The following is a 25,000-nucleotide window of genomic DNA, read 5'->3' on the forward strand; positions in this document are numbered from 1 at the left end:
TATATATATATATATATATATATATATATATATATATATATATATATATATATATATATATATATATATATATATATATATATATATATATATATATATATATATATATATATATATATATATATATATATATATATATATATATATATATATATATATATATATATATATATATATATATATATATATAGGCGCAGGGGTGGCTGTGTGGTAAGTAGCTTGCTTACCAACCACATGGTTCCGGGTTCAGTCCCACTGCGTGGCACCTTGGGCAAGTGTCTTCTACTATGGCCTCGGGCCGACCAAAGCCTTGTGAGTGGATTTGGTAGACGGCAACTGAAAGAATCCCGTCGTATATATATATATATATATATATATATATATATATATATATATGTGCGTGTATATGTTGTGTATCTGTGTTTGTCCCCCAACATCGATTGACAAACGATGCTGGTGTGTTTCGGTCATCGTAACTTAATGGTTCGGCAAAAAGAGACCGATAGAATAAGTACTAGGCTTACAAAGAATAAGTCCTGGGGTCGATTTGATTCGACTGAAGGCGGTGCTCCAGCATGGCCACAGTCAAATGACTGAAACAAGTAAAAGAATATATGCATACATACATACATACATACATGTTCGTGAACACATGCATGCATATATACATTAACAGACAGACACAGCACGATCAAGGTCATAGTTTGATCATTTTCTTAAACATGAGCAGCATAGAAATAGAAGCAATGGCTGCCTCTTCGATAAGCTGTTCGCACATCTCTTCGTTCCATAATGGTATTATTCGATGAGTGTTTTACCTTTCTCGGCTACGTCCAGCCATATGTTGCAACACATTATATGAATCAAGCGATGACTGTTCCTGAAACCTTTTAAAATGAAGAAAGCCTTGCTCAGGGACAATCCCACTCTATAAACAACATATGCATTCGCTCAAAAGGATGTACTAGTTTACATCATTGGATGCAAAGCGGTTGCATGCTTTACAACAGAGTTTACATTCTCCTAGATACATAAGGTGGTGAACTGGCTGAAACGTTGGCACGCCGGACGAAATGCTTAGCGGTATTTCGTCTGTCTTTACGTTCTGAGTTAAAATTTTCGCCGAGGTCGACTTTGCCTTTCATCCTTTTCTGGTCGATAAATTAAGTACCAGTTACGTACTGGAGTCGATCTAATCGACTGGTGCCTGTCCCAAAATTTCGAGCCTTGTGCCTAGAGTAGAAAAGATTCTCCTAGATAGATGTTTAAAGACTAGGTGCATCTCTTGCCTTAGCTGTTGGCTGGCTGTTGATGCTACTGATTTCATCCTCTCTTTGGCAGGCTTTACTTTCGTCTTGCAGAGTGTCCAACGAAACCCAGCCTTACCAACCAAACAGGGCTGGTAGTGCTGACAGCCTGTTCACCGACGCCCGACTATGCGACAAGTTGCACTGGATTACTTCCTAATAGTACTAACAATGACCTTAATAGTAGTACTAACAGTGACCTAATATATATATATATATATATATATATATATATATATATATATATATATATATATATATATATATATATATATATATATATGTATATGCAATATAATAAGTGACAATTGTTCAGTTGCCGTAATAAAACTCCGAGATTCAGATATCGGGGTGGAAATCTGCTCCGCCATCTCATCAGTTTGTCTTAATGACTGATATTATATAATATCGAGGTCTCATTCATTCTTTTGTTGTCATGCTTTTGCTATTAATATATATATTATATATATATATATATATATATATATATATATATATATATATATATATATATATATATATATATATATATATATATATATATATATTGTGAGAAAATGACGAAGAAAGATATCTATGTATATATATATATATATATATATACTCGAACACCCACATGTATGTGTATGAATCTAAATTATATTACTGTGTGCGTTCGGCTATATACACGCATATACAGACACAAACACATATGTATGTTCAGAGTTAAACTTAACAGTTTATATTTATTGGAAAATGGGGTGTGTTCACATTGTCGCTACTCGCAAAACAGCAGTAAGGGCGGTAGGCATTGATTATGGAATATAATGTGGTCCAGTTCAAAGGGGACTGGGCTACTTCGGTGTAAACAGAGACTATCATGTTCAGGTTGTGAACATCAAAAGTAACTGCTTAGCGACATTTGTAAATTCAATGGAAATGGACTTGTCGGTAATCCTTGAGCTTTCACGTGGTTGCTAAGGAATTAAACGGAGGTTCTAACGTTCCGAGTTTTGAATACCATTGTATGAAAGAGAAGTAAGAAGAATAAGAAGCCTTATTTGCCTAGATTAACTTCTTTGTGTGTTATTGTGTGTCGATACTTATATACATACATACATACATACATACACACATATATATATATCGGTTAATCAGTATCTATTATTCAAAGTTGAAAAAAGAAATATGAACAATAGGGATACACCCCCACACTCGCACATATTTATACATATATATCTAAATGTATTTAAAGGTGTGAAGAATGACGTAAGTGGTGTCACTGCATTCAGTTAAGTTGAATAAGCATTTAACAAATCTACGTAAATTGAATGTTTTGTCTGACAAAGTAAGGATGTTGTATATTATAGACATTAGTTCGTATAAAAAAAAAAAACTCTTAATGAATAATAAGTTTTATAAGTATACAAACGAGGCTTAAAGGTTTATTAATTTAGAAGCAGGCAAAGAGTTAGCAGCTAACAAAATGGTGGATGTCAAACTAGAATATCTGGTATCGCAGCCCTTTTTTATTTCTCTTAAATGCCATAAATACAACTTGCTAGAATAACGTTAGGTGTAAATTAATTAAACCAACTATGTCGGAATTAGGTATAGGTAGTAAAAAATATTAGAAAAATTTGTTTCGTGAGTAAGAAATACTCTGGTGTTCTGGTGCGTACTTCTATCCTTCAATAACCATATCTGTGTTAATGTAGGCCCTAGGTGGTGCATAATCAAACACTGATATTGGTGAGTTGCTCATTAATGTGGCTTAGGATACGAATGGTTAAGATCAATATCAAAATCACTCTTGCTTTTCCATAATGAAACATGTTTTTATAAACATAGTAAAAAAAAAGAAACGAGGGAATAAATTGTTCGATGTGGAAGAATCTTATTTTACTTACTTCTCATCGATAAAAGGGTATAACTTGGAACGTTAGGAACACTGTTTATTTCATTGGCAACCATATGAAAGTTCAAGGATCAACGACAATTTCATAGCCATTGAATTTACGAATGTCGTAGAGGTGTTGCTTTTGATGTTCACAATCTGAACTTCATAGTCGCTGTTAACACCGTAATAGCCAATTCCCCTTCGACCTGCGATATAATCAACACTTCGAGCTGCGGCATAATCATTGCGTACTGGCCTAATTGGTGCTTTGTGTTTAGCGACAAATTGAACACACCACGTTAACCAATAAATATAAACTCTTAAGTTTAACTCTTAACTAACATATATATGTTTGTATGTATTTGTGCGTTTACATTAACACATACACATATACATATGGATATATATATATATATATATATATATATATATATATATATATATATATATATATATATATATATATGTATGCATGTATTTTTATATGTATAGATTATTTAGATTTATAAACATACATGAGGGTGTTTGTGTATGTGTGATTATATATATATATATATATATCGTATGATGGAGTTTAGGATAATGAAATTATAAGGCTATTTGTTCTAGATTTATTTAAAAAAATGAAACCTTTGTTTTATATTCTGGTGATGTCCTGATCCCACCGAGGAATTATAACGTCATAAACTGTCAGTAAATGGAATTTTGTATCATCGAAGATAGAATCTTTCGCCATTAATTTTGTAGACACTGCGTTGAGACTAGATAATTGTTGTTGACCATACCTAAAATGGAAAGAGAAATTAGTGTACATACATAAGCGAAGAAATCACCTGCACGGCATTTTGAGGAAATTAGTCGACCATCTTTATAAATATGAGCTACCGTCATACCTTTCGGTGTATATACTTTTATTGGGCGGCTGTTTATTATAAGTAATGTGTTCTGAAAATGGGTTTTCTGCAAGATTAAATATATAACAAGTACATAAAGAGAACCGCACTGGGATATACGTAAAGGAATATTTTATACTACAATCTGTTATTTCATCTAGAGGTAATAGAATTAGGAAACCTTTCAATTTGGTAGATACCTATTTTCCGCTTGGGAAAGTATAGCGAGGCATTAAATAAGATCTGTGTTAGAGTTAGTTATGACGCTAGCAAAAAATTTGTTGTGATGTCAAAGGCTCTAATGCTGGATTTTTGAATGAAAATGACAGGTGTACAGCTGACCAACACTAATCAGGCAAATGCCAAATTAATAATCACCGCTAAAGTAGAAACAAACAACATATCAGAAAGTTATTGGGCTCTTTTGCTTGCTTGTACTTTAACGACTGCCATTGACATTTTAAAATAGATTCTATAAGCACAAACATTGATTTGTCAACATGAATATGTGTGTATGAACAAACGTTTCTCTTTGTGCATTTGACCTCGGTAAATTACGTTAGTTTATAACCTGACTAAGGATTTTAGTTGTGCAAATACTGCCATAACTTAAATTAACGTTGTTTCTTTAGAATTGCACAGTTACTTTCTATATCGGTAGTGTGGTGTGAAATCTTTATTCATTCATGTTGCGAGCTATTTACCGCTGCTTTGCATGATTTTCGCGGAGAAAGGTGAGAAGCAGGTCAGGTTTTGGCATATCTTGTTTATAATGGAAGATTGTGGTGTAAAAATGTGTTATTTTATAAACCACCGTCGTTTATGCTTTATAGAGATATAGACCAAGTTATTGAAAGTTTCTAATATTTGCTGATAGGCTAGAGATTCTTTTATAGAATATTATTAATCAGGATCAGTGAAACATATTTGTGGAGGGCAGGTGTTTATATTACTACATGTAAAATTCTCAAAAGGTTAGTTATAAAGTTTTGTGTTTTGGGTATATATTAATTGATTGTAATATTTTGTTTCTGGCCGTGTGCCTAAATTTGAAATCAGTATTTCAGAACTTTATAATATTTTGGTTAGATGATTGTTATTTACAGATGTTAGTAAGGTATCGAGTCGTCCAGTGTCACTTCGAAATATGGCCACCCTATCAAATCTATGAAAGTTAATCATTATTATAAATATTTCGCTATGGTCAACTTTGCCTTTCATCCTTCCAGGTTCGATAAAATAAGTAGCAGTTGATTACTGTGGTCGATAAAATCAACTTATGCTCTGTTTCGAAATTACTGGTCTTGTGTCAAAGATTAGAAGTCAATAATTTCTATTGTAAATTTCTCACCTGAGCCTGCCTAGGATATACACGTTAAAAATCAAGCAACTCCGTGTTGAAGAGTAAAGAATTCGGGGTATCTGGTTTTTGTAACACATCCTTTTTATAGAAGTAAATTCCCATTGTGTTAATAATGATATGCACATTATTTCCGTCTATATTGTAACATATCGTCAGAAAGGAGAGTGACAGGTACACGTTTGGAGATATAAATGTAAAATTAGTCAATAAACGTGGTAACGTGGGAATACTTTTTTAATGTATTACACCAGTTAATTAATGACTATAGTGTTTCTGTACCATTGGTGGATGTTAACTATTAATTTTGCTGAATGTTGTTTTTATTAATTCCTCTGATTTCTCTAATTTATATATGGGAATTTTAGATAAAATTCTGTTATGATCTTTAAAGAAAATTCTGTTAAGGTTTACACCAAGTATTCTAAACAATTGATTAATATACGTTTATGAACTGTTTTTGCTTCTACGATATTTATATTCTTCAATATTTATATGCTTATACGATAGCATTAGAGTTTTGGGTTATACTCATCTTTAAAATTCAAAAACTTTGATGAAGTAGATAATAGTAAAAATGATACATGTAAGAGTTTATTTGTTGAAGTCATGCTCACAGAAGACATGGCTAGCGTGTCCGTTTACCTACATTTTTATACAGAAGGTTTTTTCGTATGCTATTTATTAGATGGAGTACGGAAATTATTCGTTGAACAGATTTTATTTTATAAATCCATAATTAGTGTTATATATTTTGGTTTCGAAAAGTGCTCTATGTGCTACATGCGATATGTGAATTCATACAATGTGAACACTTTTATATATATATATATACGCGCGTGTATATAGGCATGTATGTGTGTGTGTGTTTGAAATCATGTATGTATGCATTGCTACGTTGTTATGTTTAGATGTCTGAATTCAATTGTTTAATGATACATGTGCAAGAATAGCTTATTTAAAGGAAAACCAATGAACTCATTTGTTGGTTCTATCACTTCACATGATTTCAATGTTAGCTTTCGATACGTATAGATATTTTACTGTTTTATTTATGATATTGCTGTCTTCCCTCTTTTCCGCTATATAACAAGATGATAATAGTTTTTTTAACCACACAATTGCTTCAAGATTTTGATTTTCCTCTGGGTATTAATATCCGCAATGAAAGTCTATTTAGAGAGAAAAATGTGCAGTAAATCGTGCAGGAGTTTTCCTAACTATGCAGTATAATCTCACGAAAGGTTTCCATGAACAACACTCTGTACAACTCTTGGGTACGAATGTAACATTGATTAGATATTAGTAAACAGTTTAATTCATAAGAATGTGCAACATTATATTCGATGCATTTACAAATTCGACACAACAATAGTTGCATTGTTGTTTATATAAACTGCCATTGTTTTCTCATTTTACAACTATGAATATATTTGAAGTTGTAGTTCTTCATTGCATTTGACCTGTTATTTCTTTTTATTTATTAATAACCTAAACCTGTCTCACACGTCTTTTCCTTGTGTTTTTGCTTCATGTTATCATTTCTTTGTTGGAACGCAATAATCATTGACTGTGAATTATTATGCATTGGGAGAGTTCTTAAGATATTATGCTGTTCAATATATGATAGCCAACTGTCCCTATTTGACACGTTCAGTATCAGCAGGCTTGCAATAGTACATAAATGCTTACTTAATAGATACCAACCAAGAACTAGTCATATATAGGTTCTAAAATAGTGTACCGCTTTCACATTTGAAGGAAAGTTCCTGGCACACATATAAGCAATATATTGCCCATAAAATAAATATCACGCATTCAATAATTAGGCATTCATTAACCGATTGCCCTGATGATAAGTTGCTGGCTAGCTATACTATCTTAGTTCTACTATTTTTCCTCCAGGAATTGTTCTCTCCAGAATTCCTTTTCAGTAGAGGTTTTCCGTCCAGATACTAGTATGCAGAAATTCTGAAAGGTATTACTGATTTCCTGAAGCTTGTAGATACGTATGTTTTCCATTTGAATATTTTATTACTGACAATATCATATCAAATTGATAGAAAACCAACAACAAAAGAGTGTTTGTTAGAATACATAATTCGGACAGAGTCCTCTTTTAATGTATTTATGTTTCAACCGGATGTTGCAAAATAATACATAGTGTAAATCAATATGGCGCGATGAATTAAGCGTGAATAACTATACAAAAATATCGTCAGCTTAAATACATTTAATACATACAAATATACATACATACACACGCACACATATATACTTACATATATACCTATACATACATGCAGAGTGAGAGAGAGAGAGGTACAGAGAGCAGTGATAGAGAGAAGGACAGATAGATAGGTGGATGGGTGGATATACACACACACACACACACACACACATATATATATATATATATATATATATATATATATATATATATATATATATATACATTGATGACTTACACAGTTTCAGTGAAGATATGTCAGAAAGAGAAAATGAAATGATATTCAACATTATTCAGGAGTAGAGTTTCTTAACTCATATCGAGTTTCAGTTTCTCTATAGATGATTCTATGAACGTTTGTTATAGCCTTTGGATAATAAAGTGTTTTATTGTGAAGGTATAACAAGACTGTTGTCCTCCAAATGATCTACCTTACAGACAGAAATAGAGAAAGGTTACCAAGCAAAGTGCGTGTCATACTGAAATGAAACTCATACAGACTAGTATATAGGAGAGTTGATATAATAAGGAAACTCACAAACAGATGGTTACGAATAAAAAGGAGGTCAAATGGATGTATAAATTCATTTTGTTTATGAAGTGTTTTCAGACGAAAAGTTTTTCAAAAATTGACGATAGTTTTGCAAACGCAAATAAATAAAAATATCGAATATATATATATATATATTTTTGTTTTGCAAGATTTATATTGGCTAAACTGGCAATATGACCATCCCTAAGTACAACAATATATATATATATATATATTAATATAAATATGTATATACGTACACACACACACACACAAACACACACACACACACACACATATATACATATATCAAGAGAGAGAGAGAGAGAGTGAGAGAAAAAGAGCGAGAGTGAGAGAGACAGTGAAGGAATAGATATAGACATACATAGGCTCACATATTTATTCAGAGACCTATTCGCATTAAAAATTTTGCTTTAAAATAACAACTTTGTTATATTCAAATCACCCAAAAATCTAATATATAAAAAGAAAAGCAAAAAGTCACAAAAATATTTAGACTTCACTCAATAAGGACTATTTCTAAGAATTGATTTCCGAGATAGGTTAGCATTTTCACAAAGAATCTCATTCATAGAAATGTCATATAATTTGACATAAAGCCGTTCTGTTTTGATTTTGGCGACATCAGTTTAAAGCAGAGCCTCACAAAGTCATCTGTGTACACTGATACGCAGTGGCTTTTGGCAACCACATGTAATAGTGACATATTGATATGAGTTCATGGCCATGTATGTTTGTATGTATGTATGTATACATATAGAGAGAGGGAGAGATAGAGAGCCACACACATACACACACACACCTATCCTCAGTCATATCAGACACACTTATACGTTTATGTACGAATCTATCTATCTATCTATCTATCTATCTATCTATCTATCTATCTATCTATCTATCTATTTATCTATCTCTCTCTCTCTCTCTCTCTCTCTCTCTCTCTATATATATATATATATATATATATATATATATATATATATATATATATATGCATGAATGTGTCTCTGTCTTCTTTCTCTCTCTCTCTCTCTATCTGTATACATACATACACACACGCACACACACACACATATAAATAAGTTTATCAATGTGTCTGTCTATACATATGTGACTATACACCCCCACATACACACACACATATTAATATTTAGCAAATGCAACAGAGTGACTCTAGGTCCAAGAATTTCATGTGTTGCCAATGCCAAAGTATGAGTAGTGTGTTCACAGCATGAATACTTAGGCAATATTTTGACAGAAATCGGAACAGTGCGTCCATATTGAGATGGCTGTTTTGTGAGAGAATGACCATAAAAGTGGCTTGTCTTATTACTACCTGGATTTACCTTGGATTTTACCTAAGGACATACGAACTAACACCTTTAACCTCTAATGAAAACGAACTGTGAATTTTATTTCCTTATTTCCTTACTCTCTACTTTTCTATTTCATTGCTTATTATCTGCGAATTTTCCATTTCTTAATCTGTTATCGGAATATTTCCACGTCTAGATCTTTCATATGTTCTCTACTTGTCTCTGATGACGGAATACCCCATATTCAGACATACTCGGCTATCACTTAGAATATCTCAGAAACAGCTGTAAGACGACATCTAATTCTAAAGTAGTATAGAATAATATATATGACTTCAGATGCTTGTTATGCCTAGGCGTTAATTGTCCTGTTTCACAAATATATATGTATATCTGCTAAATCGGAAACCTGAAATGGATCCATAGCTCCCGTCTCAGTTACGAGCTTGGGACCCTGATAATCCGTTACAGCACTTACCTAGCGTACATATTCGTTTAGATCACCGGTGAACTAAACCCCCATATTCTGTATATATATATATATATATATATATATATATATATATATATATATATATATATATATATATATGTACAGGGTGTCCATAAAGTCTGGTTACAAATACTTTAAGAAATTATTATTTCTTATATTTAATTGTTTGTTATGATTTTATTTACTCCATGTACCCAGACCTTGTGGACACCCTGTGTGTATATGTATGTATATGGTGACAGTTATCAGATGTCTGATTAAGACCATTTTCTGTACATTGGTAGCAACTCATAGCCTACGTTTTCCTGGGGCAGTTCAGAATCAGCGACTTGCAATTCACACAACTACTCGAACATTGATCGTATCACTTAGACTTTCTTTGTTTGTGTTGCGGGCTTTACGATGGCCAAGCAATCGCATTTCTGAAAAATGAACTCTGTCACAAGCCTGACTTTCTTAGCGATGTCTGTAGCCACTTTCTCGAACTACAGTCTCCATGTTTCACAGTAGTCTTCAGTTAAGCATAAACTATGCTTTTAGTCTCACCCTTCAACACCGTTAGTCTACTCTCAAGCACCTTTTTGGGCCATGCTTTTCCCGGATGTTTTCCTTCAATATATGTCTAAATGTATATATATATGTATATATGTATGTATATATATATATATATATATATATATATATATATATATATATATGAGGAGCTTCTTTCAGTTTCTATCTCTCAAATATAGTCTCAAGACTTTCGTCAACCCGGGGTATAGCAGAAACGCTTGCCAAAGGTTCCATGCAAACTGATTGAACCAGGAAAAATGTGGTTGCGTAGCAAACTTCTTAACACACAGCCACGCCTGCGCCTCCACTCGGCCACGCCTATCTATCTATCTATCTATCTATCTATCTATCTATCTATCTATCTATCTATCTATCTATCTATCTATCTATCTATCTATCTATCTATCTATCTATATATATATATATATATATATATATATATATATATATATATATATATATATACACATGGAATATATGTATATATATATACAACGTGCATATGAATATGTATTTTCTGTCCTAAATAACTTGTTTCACGTATTCAATACCTCCGCCAAGTTTACTGTTTAAATAATTGTTATTAGTATGAGGAAAAGTTTCTAAATATACTAAAAGCCCATGACTTGTTAAACTAGTACATAAAATTTGCACTTATTGTAAATAGTGTTCGCCGTCTCGACGTTGTTGTCATTGTTGGTTTTACTGTAGTACAATTTGGCTGTATTTTGTGTTTTAAACTTTTTAATTGTGAGTCATGATGGTGTTTTAATTCTATATTATACATTCTGTTATTCTCATGAAATGTTCTGACTGTATATGAATGATAGATATTATAGATACCTAGATAAAAGTAAGCATTTATACAGTAATGCTTATGTCATTATTGATGCTAACGCATATATCCATGTAATATTTATACTTGGACTGTTTACAAAAACAAAACCTTCACACAGTAAGTAGTTAACAGATTTTCACCGCACATTGCTTGGGAAGGTATGTACCTCAGTAATATCTTCTTTGAAATCTGCAGTCACTAAATTATCACTTTCGTTAATACTCGTGTTGTAGTAAGTACTCGCTTTTTTTCTCTTGATGATCTCTGTCGTTACCCTGATGAACACCCATGTCATCATAATTCTTTTTCACCATCGTGTGGTTAAGCCGTTTTTGAAGACCATCCTTATTTTCATTTCAATATTCAACAGCGTCATTATTCCCTCCTCTTCCCCCCCTCCTTATCATCCTCTACAACAACAACAGTCCTTTAAACATCGTTGAAATTTACTTTTGTCTTTTCATTGTCTCTTCTTCCGATGCTATTTCCTTATACATACTATTCTGTTGGCGTCACCACAAGTTTTGACAAGCAGCAAGAGCAATGCTGTCGAGAAAATGTAAAACGCCTTCCCTAAATACTTAAGTATGACTATTTCTCTCGAAATATTGTTGTTGTTGCTGAGTTGCTATTTCCGTATGTGTCACTATATGTGAGTATTTAAAGTAGTGACATAAATCGCAGGATTTCTAATATTATTAATAGTTATGGTGACTATTTAATACTAATTTGAAACTTTAACACAAGGCCAGCAATTTAAGGGAAGTGGTAAATCGATTACATCGATCTCAGTGTTCAACTGGTGCTTATTTTATCAACCCCGAAGAATGAAAGGCAAAGTCGACCTCGGCGGAATTGGAACTCAGATCGCAACGACGGACGCCATGCCGCTAAGTATTTCGCTCGGCACACTAATGATTCTGCTAGCTCACTGCCTTGTGACTATTTAATATTAACCTCTTTAGTTCGTTGAAAATATCTTAGATAGTAGGATACCAGCCGTCGTAGTATGGTAAGAATCTTGCTTCTCAACCACTTAGTTCCGGGTTCAGTTCCACTGCGTAGTACATTCGGCCTTCTGAGTGGATTTGGTAGTCGGAAAGTGAAAAAAAATTATCACTATATATATGTACGTGTGTGTGAGTGTGTCTTTGGGTCTCTGTTTGCCGCTCACCAGTTTTTGAGGAAACGGTGCTTGTATGGTCACTTTCCCGTAACTTAGCGATTCAGCAAAATAACATTAAATTCTTCGGTCGATCTATTCTACTAAAAATTCTTCAAGGCGGTTTCCCAGCATGGCCGCAGTCTAAAGAGTGTAACAAGTAAAAGATAAGATATAAAACATAGAGTAAATAGCGATGAACTTTTTTATCCACCGAAAAAATTGAACCATTATTATTATTCAACGAAGCTGAAAAAAATATGTTACGCAAATGTAGTAACATGCATTCTATACACCATGGAACATTCCTACTAAAGATGTCTTTCTGTTTTATACACAAATTAGAAAGTGTTTCCATTAAGAATATATTCACATTTAAATTATTAATTTTGATTTACGTTTCTTTTTAATGGCTGCTCTAGTCATTACCAGTATATAATTTATGAATATTACTGATATTTTTATTTTTACCATTTAAAAATGTCGATAGTAATTTACTAATGTTAGTTATTTATGTAGTAGCTACTGATAGTGATGTTGCTACTGCTATTACTGTTTAAGCATAGATTCTTATCACTTAACAAACGAAATTTTATCAGGGAAATGTGTTATTTGTTGCGCATCTTGATGCTTCCATTTCACGTAGATTGGAGAGCTTATGTGGAAAAAGTTTCTAGGTATGGCTGCTAGCAGTTAGCTGTCACTGAAGTCTCTTAGAGAAAATAAATATTGGTTTCAAATTCTGGCAGAAGGACAGTAATTTGGGAGAAGGGTATAAATCAATTATCTCAACCCCAGGACTCAGCTGGTACTTATGTTGTCGTTCCCGAAAGCATGAACGGCAAATTCAACCACTGTGGAATTTGAACTCAGAACGTGTAGAAGGACACAATACTGCAAAGCATTTTGCCCGGAGCGGTAACGATTCTGCCAGCTCGCTGCCTTAGATGCAATTAATATGATAATTCATCAAATATATACAGGAAAATTGTATTCCACATTACAGTATGCACTGAAATCCAGGCAGACATTAGTTATCATCCATTATTGTAGCATCGAGAACACTTGTTTTGCTTCATTGGCGTGATCAGCTTCAGATTCCTTTCGACTAAACAAAATAATATACAAAGCTGTTTAGGACTGGAAGGTTCATCAGAAGCATGATTATGATAGATTTCTATGTCATAAATCTGACAGCATATATATGATATATGTACATTCAGTGGAATTACTTAATAATGATGGATAGTCTTAGTAATAATGGCTACGTGTGCTGGTAAGTGAAGGTGTTTTATAAGCATTTACTCTTTCTAATATTGCACCAGTGCGGGTCGGTGGGCTTGCAGAATCGTTAAAGTGGCGAAAAAAAAAAAACGTTTAGTGGCATTTCGTCCGTAGTTACTTTCTGAGTTCAAATTCCGCGGAGTTTGACTTTGCCTTTCATCTTTTCAGGGTGGATAAAATAAGTTGCAGATGAGCACTGATGTCGATGTAAGCAACTTAGCTCCTTCCCCCGAAACTTCTGGTCCTATGCCAAAATTTGAAACCAATATTGCACCAGTGCTGAACGGCTTATTGGCAGAATCGTTAGCACACTGAGCAAAATGTTTATAGCGGTAGTTCGTCCGTGTTAATGTTCTGAGTTCAAATGCCGCCAAAGTCGAGTTTGCCCTTTATCATTTCGTGGTCGATAAAAGAAGTACCAGTTGAGTGCGGATATACTGCATACTACTCAGAACAAATGTAGACTAAGCTACGTGGCATAGTAAACTTTTCTCATATGTATATTTATGTGTGTCTATACACACATAAGTATGCGCACACACACACACACACACACACACACACACGCACACACACGTATTTATGTGCAGACTCGACTGAGTGGTGAGTTGTTTCTCAAACACATTTGCGGATCCAGTCCCAGTGCGTAGCAGTGTGGTTATGTATCTTATTGTCGCCTCAAGCCGATTAAAGTTTTGTGCTTGTATGTAAGTATGCATGTATGTATGTATATATTCCTTATGTATGGTTAGGTGTTAGATGGTATCAAGTTTGAATTTTGTAGTAATTTGAATTCGTTGTGGAAGCTAATTTAATGCCCCACCCTTTTAAAAATTGTGTTTGCCTATTCACAACAATATATATATATATATATATCAAACAATAAGCAACACGGATTTCAAAAGTGATTGCAGTACGCACGTTTCATGCTACTTCAATTTATTTAAGTAATGTGAGCATTACCTTAAATGCAATATGAAGAGCAATCTTCAGCTGCACGAAAAAATGCAGAAAAAAAGACATATTACAAATGTGGCAACATATTAAAACCAAGTGGGAGAGAGCATACATAAAATCCAAATGTGAGGAAGAATATATAAGTCCATCTTGACATAGCAGGGTCTACCATATTCAAGCCTTGAATCTATATCTAAACCGTATATATATATATATATATATATATAAACGTCTAGTAGCAACTTTTATAAGCGAAAGTAATGCAAAGAAAATAAAAAGAATATTACAATAAACCCTTGCGAAGCTATTATTTTTACCTATCATGAAATCCACTTATACTTTATAAATGCTTCTGAAATGCACTCTCATTGTATAAATACAATACTTTAATAATATTTTAAAATATTTCATTACACGAATTTCTTTCCCTTTTGTTTGCTTCTTTGGCAACAACCCAACTTCCCTATTATTCCAAATAACTTTTTTACTATTTTATGGAATAAATTTATGCTAAGAACCATTTTGGATAAACTTCAAACTATCGTTTTTATTCATATATTATTTTCTTTTAAATTTTTTCTCTATGTTTCGCCATAATTTCAACTACGAATAAGAACGAGGAATATATTTTTATTTCCTGCTAAAATGATCATGTAACTGAGTAACATTTGTTTCACTCAGTACTGTAGAATCGATAACAGTAGTATTTCGAATTTGTTTGCACAACTGATATGACATCAACAATTCCCGAGGTTGAATATTTCGGCTGTGACATACTTCTAAGGATACTTTTACTACTGAGATCTGAGTCCTGAGATTAGCTGAAGATTAAATATTGCATGGAAGTTACCTACTGTTAGGTGTCTTAAGGAAAAAGTAGCCTTATTGAATACAAATACATATCACTAATAACCAACATATTTGAGACGCAGTTGTGACTGGTACATCAAGTATAATAAATGTTCCTATCGCTCATAAAAACTAACAGAGTACGTAGTCTTCTTCATATATAATACAAATTAATGAAATCGCTCAAGGATACCAGATCCGAAGTAAAGTATTAAAAAATGCCTGCACAATTCATTTCTTGTTCGCGTTTATTTTAGATTCAATAAAGTGGTTCGTTCTTTGATTATCAGATGGTTAACGGATTTAATATAACAGTCAATACGACATCTGGATTTGAATTTTTTAGGAGAATTTTCATAATACTGGAAACATTAGTATGATGAACCACTTCCATGTTCGGCACCAGGTTGATGTTTCATTAACAAAATACTTGAATTCAATATTTATTTTAAATTGCACCCTCTATATGTTCAGACGATAATATTTAATTATGTGAAGACGGCGAACTGACAGAAACGTTAGTACGCCGGGCGAAATGTTTAGCGGTATTTCGTCGGCTTTTACGTTCTGAATTCAAATTTAGCCGAGGTCGACTTTGCCTTTCATCCTTTCGGAGTCGATAAATTAAGTACTCGTTCCGTACTCGTTCTGTACTCGATCTAATTGACTGGCCTTCTCCCGCCAAAATATCGGGCCTTGTGCCTAGAGTTAAAGAGAATATTTGATTATATGAATTAAAAAATATAAAACACCAACATTTATACGAAATAAATATAAAAAGAACGATAAAACAAAATAACTCAAATGAAATATCGACATGAAAATTAGTCTGTCACACCCTATGCATCAAAAGAGCCGCTTCGCTGTTTCTTTCTTCCTATTTTGAAAAGGACAGTCACACTTGAAGTCTTCGGCCTTACCATTCTCACCAAACTCACATACCATGGTACTTGAAGAACTTGATAAGGGCTTGGCCACAGAGAAAAATGCTTAACTTTAAACAGGTCAAATGAGCACAGAATACCAATTCTTTTCCCATTGACAGCCGGTAGAGGAATACCTAGTCGTCCTTTTCTGCCAAATGAAGTCGACACATTTATTTAAACAATTGACTCATCCAATACCCGGATTCGTCCTACACGTGGCAGTTGCTGTTTGGCACAATCCCACGAATCGATAATGCATGGAGACTGGATAATTGCATGAGCAAAGGTTTCGTCACCCTACACACATCTCGGATTGGCTGGCTATTTTTGCTGCTATACCAGTTGAAACTGAGTCGAACAGCTAGTACTCACTTCAGTACTGACATTTTAAGGACATTTTGAAATAGTTCCTTGTCCCTGACTTAAATGTCTTCCAGAGGAGACTGCTTACACTGTTCCCATCTTCACTCAGAGCAGTTTCGAAGCTATTGCTCATCCCCATTACTAATTATCTTGAGAACGCAATATATTTTCTCGACGTCAGGTTCCAGTTAGAAGACTGCTGTGAGTACCTGACAATAGTGTATCAGGTCCAAGCGCCCAACCTCAGTATAAGTTGACTCATGATTGCAGCTAGGTCAGTAACGGAAGACGTGTCTTGCGAAAGGTGTTCATACTAGTTCTTCTTTGTTTTCGTCGTCGCCATAGCCATGGTCGCCGTCGCTGTCTTCCAGGTCGCAGGTACAGGTATTCCTACAGGTATGCTAGCTTCAGTACCTGCCTGCGTATCATTTGCAACTGCATCTCGAGACCATCATGGAGCTGATACCTGTAGTAGGTGAATTTCCTGACCAAACTTGTTTACTCCATAAGAAACGGAAAAGCTTAAGCTTCAGTCAGGTCAAATATTTCTTAGGACAAGGGTGGATGGTCAGGTGATAGCATACCATCATTGCGATGAAAGTGTTCACTACTATGATACCTTATAAATGATAGTCACTGTATTGTCTGATCCGTTGAGGATACATGCTCTACGGAATACTCAGTCTGAGTAGCAGAAGACGTTTCAGTCGTATAATTTGTTTCATGACGATGTGTGCAGCTAAGGGCGATTTTAAGAACTTTTTGAATTAGTTTTCTTGTGGGAAATGTCTATGTATTAAATTTGGAAGGACCTTCATTACCTATATTAGACTTACTGCTGAAGGAAAGGGGTATGTAAATCCAGTGATCTTCATTCGCTTCGTTCTTGTGCTGGTGACCCGGCTAGAGTTATATATGACCTTATCTTTTAACTCACTCGTCACAAGGATTTCGTTGTAGTTAGGAGTTACCCCAATGAAGACCATATTTGTTGAATAATAAGCTTTCTCCAGATTTTAGAACATTAATGGTTGTGATTGGATCCGACGTTAATATTTGTGATTTTCTCATTGTTCTTTAAAAAGCTAATGCTTTAAAAATATTAGTACTAAGGTCTCCTGTGATGTCCAGGAAGTTGATGATTCTATGATTAGTAGTATACTCAGTTATTTTCGCAATGAGTGATATGAATATAATAATGTATTTTCTTAACCTAACTAACGTGTACAACATTTGCGGCTGGAAAGTACTTGCGCTTATCCCCTGAGCAAACAAAATCTAGTGGAAGGGAATATTCTTTTTTCTGTTAAAATTTTCTTCAGAACCCTTCCAGAATTTGTTTATTTTCCTTATTTCTCCCAGTTCTCTCCACCATTCCACTCCCGCCCATCTCTCTCTCTCTCTCTCTCTGATTGTAGACATCTGATTACAATGCATGTGAATGTGTACGCACGTTTGTATGTCACAAATATAGAGAATGCAACAAGGAATATAACTCCTTCCGACAAAAATACAATGTTTTGAACACGGTGGGGAATAACTTTCGGGCTGACATATCAGTAGTTTTGTTTCGGGTTCAAGTCTCGCAGCCGGATGTGAGTCCAAATAAGCTTCGGACTTTAAAATAGTAGCTGCTTATCTTCTGTCCCGGAACTTAAAAAAAAAATTTGAATAATGCATATACGCATGCGCACACGAATATTTTTGTGTATTTACCTTTGCGTGCATCCTTCCACTCACTTCCACACACACACACGCAAACACACAAAGACACACAGCACACGCACACAAACACACATACATACAAACACACACAAACACACACAAACACACACGCACACAGAAAGCCACACACACACACATAAAAACACAGAGAAACAGACACGCACACACAAGCACACACTACCACAGTTACAAAACGTAGATAAATTTATTCGTATGCGTATTTTTTTTATTTCTGTACTTGTACACTCATACGCTATATCGTTTCATTTCAGACATATGCAGAGACTTCGTACTGGAAATACATGGGCACTGTAAAGAAAAAATCACCTGGATTCGACATCAAATACAACAAATAGATATACTTCGGAATTTCCATACTCATTCCGGAATAAGACTTCATCCAGTATATTTACAAAACACAAACCACACAATTCCATGACACGTACTAGATGCACAAGAGCTCTCTTAAATCTAAATTTCTTCCTTCTAATATCAATTCTACTTTAACACCTTAAACTAGGTTCATAGAAATTATTGTGGTTGTTAATGTTGTAGTTATAAATGTTTATACTCTATTATATTAATTTTTCTTCGCCCGATTCCAGAAGGCAACAATTCAAATTTCATCTAAGTAACGTAGTACCAAGTCACTTACAAGTTGCCCTTTCCTCTTGAAATAAATAGTCAACGAACGAAGTTACAAACCATCAAGATATCATCCATCAAGTTAAGAACAAACCAATTAGCCTATGAATGTTTTGAAACAACCAAGAAGCCTACCAGTCAAGAAATTAACTAACCAACAAATCAACCAATAAACCAACCAATCAACTAACTAAACTAATCAATCAACCAATCAACCAATCAACCAATCAACTAACCAACCAACCAACCAACCAGCCAACCAAGAAATCCATCAATCGACGAACCAAGTTTACCCTTCTACTTACTTAGCTTTCCACCAACCTGCCTACTTACCTACTCTCCCCACTAATGGCCAGTTTATCTTAACGCTATCTCCTTCATATAATCTCCACCAAAAGCTATCGTAAAACGAAGTACAAAGAAAACTCTAAGCAAAATTAATACTACTCTTATATCAACTTACCCGCAATGTCCTCTCCCATCCCGCCTGGTGATAGGAAGAATAGTGCCATCAGGGTAAGTGCAATAAGGGTAAGTGTCGCACTGTTTTATGTTTGCACATCTTTACACATCGCTTACACATCATAATGAGGCGGAAGAGATTTTTTTAAATATAAATGTGTGCATATATATGCATCTAGCTAACTATCCATCAATATAAAACAAATTCTATTTAATCCCCAACACAGATACATGCATACGCACAAACACACAATTCAGTGAAAGCATGTGATTTGACAGGCTAGGGACAAGAGGATCACCGTGTGCCCTATTCCCTAATGACACGTCAATTCTGGAGAACCTATGCAATTTTGATTTACAACCCACCTTTGCCACAAGGAAGGTTCTTTGTTCCTTCTGGAAGCAAGTATAATTTATTCTTTTCTACACTAGGCACAAGGCCCGAAATTTTGGGGGAGGGGCTAGTCGATTAGCTACCCCAGTACACAAATGGTACTTAATTTATCGACCCCGAAAGGATGAAATGCAAAGTCGACCTCGGCGGAATTTGAACTCAGAACGTAAAGACAGGTGAAATACCGTTAAGTATTTCGCCCGGCGTGCTAACGTTTCTGCCAGCTCACTGCCTTACCAGTATAATTTATTCTTTTCTACTCCAGGCACAAGGTCCGAAATTTTGGGGGAGGGGACAAGTCGATTAGATTGAGCCCAGCTCGCAACTGGTACTTAATGTATCGACCCCAAAAAGATGAAATGCAAAGTCGACCTCGGCGGAATTTGAACGTAAAGACAGACGAAATATCGATAAGCATTTCGCCTGGCGTACTAACGTTTCTGTCAGCTCATCGCCTTGCAAGTATAATTTATTGCAAAAGAAATGCATGAAAATGATATTACGTTCAAACTGAACACTCTCTTAAAGTGTATGGAAATTCTAAAAACACTCCTTCGATATTTTCTTGATTTCTAATAATGAAATTATAAGGATATTTTAGAATTTTCCATCCTCTTCATACATACGGATAAATAGGTACACACCCTCCCATATGGACAACAAAGCACGTAGTCACATATATTGATGGATAGATTAAATGGTAAAGTGATTTATACAAATATCTTGATAATTTGTAAAAACGTTACTATTCCTTCACACTTGTAATTATGACACGTTAATCTACATTCTTATTTTTCAATAGATAGATAGATTTGTTGACATCGATTGATCGTTAGATAGATAGATAGATAGATAGAGAGATACATACATACATACATACATACATACGTACATATAGGTACGTGAACTTTTAAAATGATACTTAGAGTTCTGCTAGCAGTGGTTTAAAACATTGGGTCACATTCCTATTAATAATCAAATTAAGTACTACAGGAGAAACAAAATTATTAGATAACAACTAACCGCAGAAATCAAAATCGTTTTTCGTCAGAGTTGTACATTCAAGACTCAGTCAGTGATATAGGTTTAGCTTTGGGATAATGATACACTTACTCATACAAATTAACATAGATTTGAAATGTTATCATCATACCCTAAATTTACAGATGTAATTAAAAAGCAGAGTAAATTACTAGAAAATAATCCCTGTTATTGTAACATTCATCTAGTGTATAATATATAAACAATAACCTGAAGTTCAGATTATACACATACACATACACACACACACACACACACACATTTGCATTAGGATAAAAAATATCCTTTAGGACAAGTTGAAATTCTGATCGCAATATATTAATATTTCCAATGAAAATTGTATCGACAACTTTCTTCCCTAAGCAACTTGTGGGTTGTTAAGCTCGAGTAAATTATGTGCAAAACCTGACAGGATAGTGAGCTAGCAAACATCCAAGTCTCATTTACATTCTCGTATTGGCTATAGCTGTACAAATTGCTTTAGGCGGATAATATAACATTAGGAAAGAAAAGTAGGATCCAGCCCATACCTAATAACATCGAATCCTTTGTTGTTAATGTCCGCGATTTAATATTGCAGGGCAACGGAACTATGCATAGAATTCTTCAAAATATGTCATGTACTCATTTTCATGTGAGTAACAAATAACTAGAATAAGGAAATGCATGTTTGTCATTGGCTGTATCGCCTAAAGAATATAGAACAGTTTACAACATCATTAGTGAATATGGACAACAACATCACTCCTATAGATAAACAAGAGCGCAAACACTAGACCAGAGGTTCTCAACCGCTTTTCTTTATCCATGGACCCCCTTGGTTACTATTTTTTTTCGGTGGAATCTCATAGCCATTCAATATTTAAAAACTTCTTTAAAAAATTCCTATTTTGTTTTCATACATTAACTTGTATAGATTGAACTATGTAAAATCTTAGAGAAAGAAACATAACTGTTTCTCACAATACATACCAATAGATACATCTAAAGCAATACACTTTTAGAGGCCCTTAAAAAATACTATTTTGGATCTGCAATTTACTATTTTGTTGCATGCCCCCCCCCCCCCCCAATCTTACATGTACCCTTAGGTGTCATATGGCCACCAGTTGAGAACCACTCCACCAGACGACTAAAATCCAACATATGGTTTTAATTACTTTCATATATTTTCGAAATTATTTGATGTTTATGCAGTTACTCAAAGCTTTGTTTATAAATTTCTACAAATTAGTTATGATACCAGCAAATCACTTTGTGACAAATAGTCACAATTTATGTCACAAAACTGCACAAGATCACTTGGCATCACTTCATCACTCAGCATCACTAAAGTCCTCTCAAGTCACATCACCTATTAAATCACCGATGAGAATTGAACTACTCAAAATAGCACAAATTATGTAAAATATTTGGTTACTTAGGTAATTATTTAATTGTTCTTTAACTAATCCCAATGATGATTGACGTGGACATAAACCCTTTTGTACTTTCATTATAGATTAATCTCTAATAATCTTTTCAACTCATCATAGTTTACGTTGATAACTAAATGCGTTGCGTTATTTATTGTAGATTAAATAACATTGTAGTTGATTAAACATTTAATTAAATGTAGATGGCATATATGTGCCAATATAATAATTCAATTACTTATATCTAATAAATGTGATATACATATATATATATATATATATATATATATATATATATATATATATATATATATATATATATATATATATATATACATGCATATATATACATACATATATATATATATATATATATATATATATATATATATATATATATATATATATATATATATATATACATGCATATATATACATACATATATATATATACATTTATTTTTCGTAATGAGATAAGAAAACAAGGCTGTGTGTATTATAGAACATTTATATATATATATATATATATATATATATATATATATATAAAGATACCATTCAATTAAACAGGTGACTACTTTACAAAGGTCGATTGCTTATAATAGATACCAATCTAAAACGTATACAATGACTGATGTTAACATGATATCCATATTTGACTACTATTCATTAGAACCAGTAAACGGGTTGCAGATAAACGATTATGACATTTTGTTCCTTTGTGTTAGTATTTAACACATTTAAGTTACATATAAGATAATGTAAATAATAAATAAAGAAGATATAAACTATTTTTCAATAGGTAGCTGTAAATGTAAATCTATTCAGATTTCAAGTTGACAAAATTTAACTAATCTTCTCATTAAAGATATTATCGAAAGGGTAATGTTTGTACCAAAAGATATCCAGTCATTTTCCCAGCATTCGTTGCTAAATGATGATGCAGAGATTCTTATATGTAACTATTTCTTTAATATTTACATATTTTGTTTTCTGTTTCGAAGAACTAATTATTTTTCGTCAGTCACAACGAAAATGTATCTCACTACAAAATACTAAATAATTTTGTTTTAAATGCTGGAAACAGTATGAGAGAGTGAATTATTCTACTCAATATTTTAATGCTACTCTATTCAAATAAACACAAACAAAATTTCTACTATATGCACTATGTCTGTAAATGTATGTTGAAACTTCAAATGCGGGCATTCTCAATCATGTTCGTTAAATGATATAGTTAGTAACAAGAAATAAAGCACAAAAGTACAACAATAAAATAATAACTATAATATTGGTTTCAAATTTTAGCACAAGGCCAGCAATTTTAAGGGTGGGTATTAGTCGATAAAAGTAACTCCAGCACTCAACTGGTATATAGTTTATCGATCCTAAAAGGATGAAAGTTAAAGTCGACCTTGGAGGAATTTTAACTCATAGTGTAATAAGGGACAAGATGCCGCTATGCATATTGCACGACGCGCTAAAAGTTTGCCTGCTCGCAGTCTTGACAACAATAGTAATATTAAGAAAAACGCAATTACTACTACTACTACTACTACTACTACTACTACTACTACTACTACTACTACTACTACTACTACTACTACTACTACTACAGCTACTACTACTACTACTACTACAGCTACTGCTACTGCTGCTGATACACTGACTGCAACCAGTGAAGGAAAATCGTGACATTTTTAAACATAATCTCTTCCGCCTCTACATACATTATCTATTTCCTGTATACATATATACATACATATATATACATACATGCATATATATACATATGTATGCATATATATACACCTACACATATATCCATATATATATATATATATATACATATATATATGTATGTATACATGCATATATATATACATACTTATATATATATATGCATATATGTGTACATATATATTGTATATATATACACATATATATGTATATATATATATATATATATATATATATATATATATATATATATGTATATGTGTACATATATATATATATATATATATATATATATATATATATATATATATATATATATGTATATGTATATATATATATCTATGTATATGTATATATATATATATATATATATACATACGCAGATATATATAAATATATCGATATATGTATTAATATATACATATCTATCTGCAATATTTCCATGCATTTATATATTAATATATATGTGTGATTGCGTGCGTGTGTGTAAATAATAGACAAGAATCACTGATTTTGAATATATGAATTGCGTAAGATTGTCAAAAAGTGAGGTTCGTATTCAGAAAAAAAAAAAAAGAAAATGTCTTATTTAGTTTGGTTCCTTACAAATGAA

At 33.2% G+C, this 25,000-nt stretch overlaps 1 protein-coding gene across 12 annotated transcripts in view; it reads left to right on the forward strand.

Annotated features, from left to right (window-relative positions):
* Nucleotides 1–25,000, forward strand: part of LOC106869300 (uncharacterized) — a 309,763-nt gene that overhangs the window by 175,570 nt on the left and 109,193 nt on the right. For 10 of the 12 annotated variants that reach the window (XR_016242508.1, XR_016242509.1, XM_089354696.1 and 7 more), the window contains one exon: nt 18,963–19,866. Coding sequence is in view for 10 of the 12 variants with exons in the window: in XM_089354696.1 (XP_089210822.1) it covers nt 19,804–19,866 (63 nt within the window). In the remaining 2 variants the exon portion in view is untranslated. The remainder of the gene's footprint in view (nt 1–18,962; nt 19,867–25,000) is intronic. The other 2 variants (XM_089354698.1, XM_089354699.1) reach the window with 1 other exon arrangement.

This window comes from Octopus bimaculoides, chromosome 7, assembly GCF_046866305.1.
Source record: "Octopus bimaculoides isolate indiv1 chromosome 7, ASM4686630v1, whole genome shotgun sequence".
Taxonomy (NCBI): Eukaryota; Metazoa; Mollusca; class Cephalopoda; order Octopoda; family Octopodidae; genus Octopus; species Octopus bimaculoides.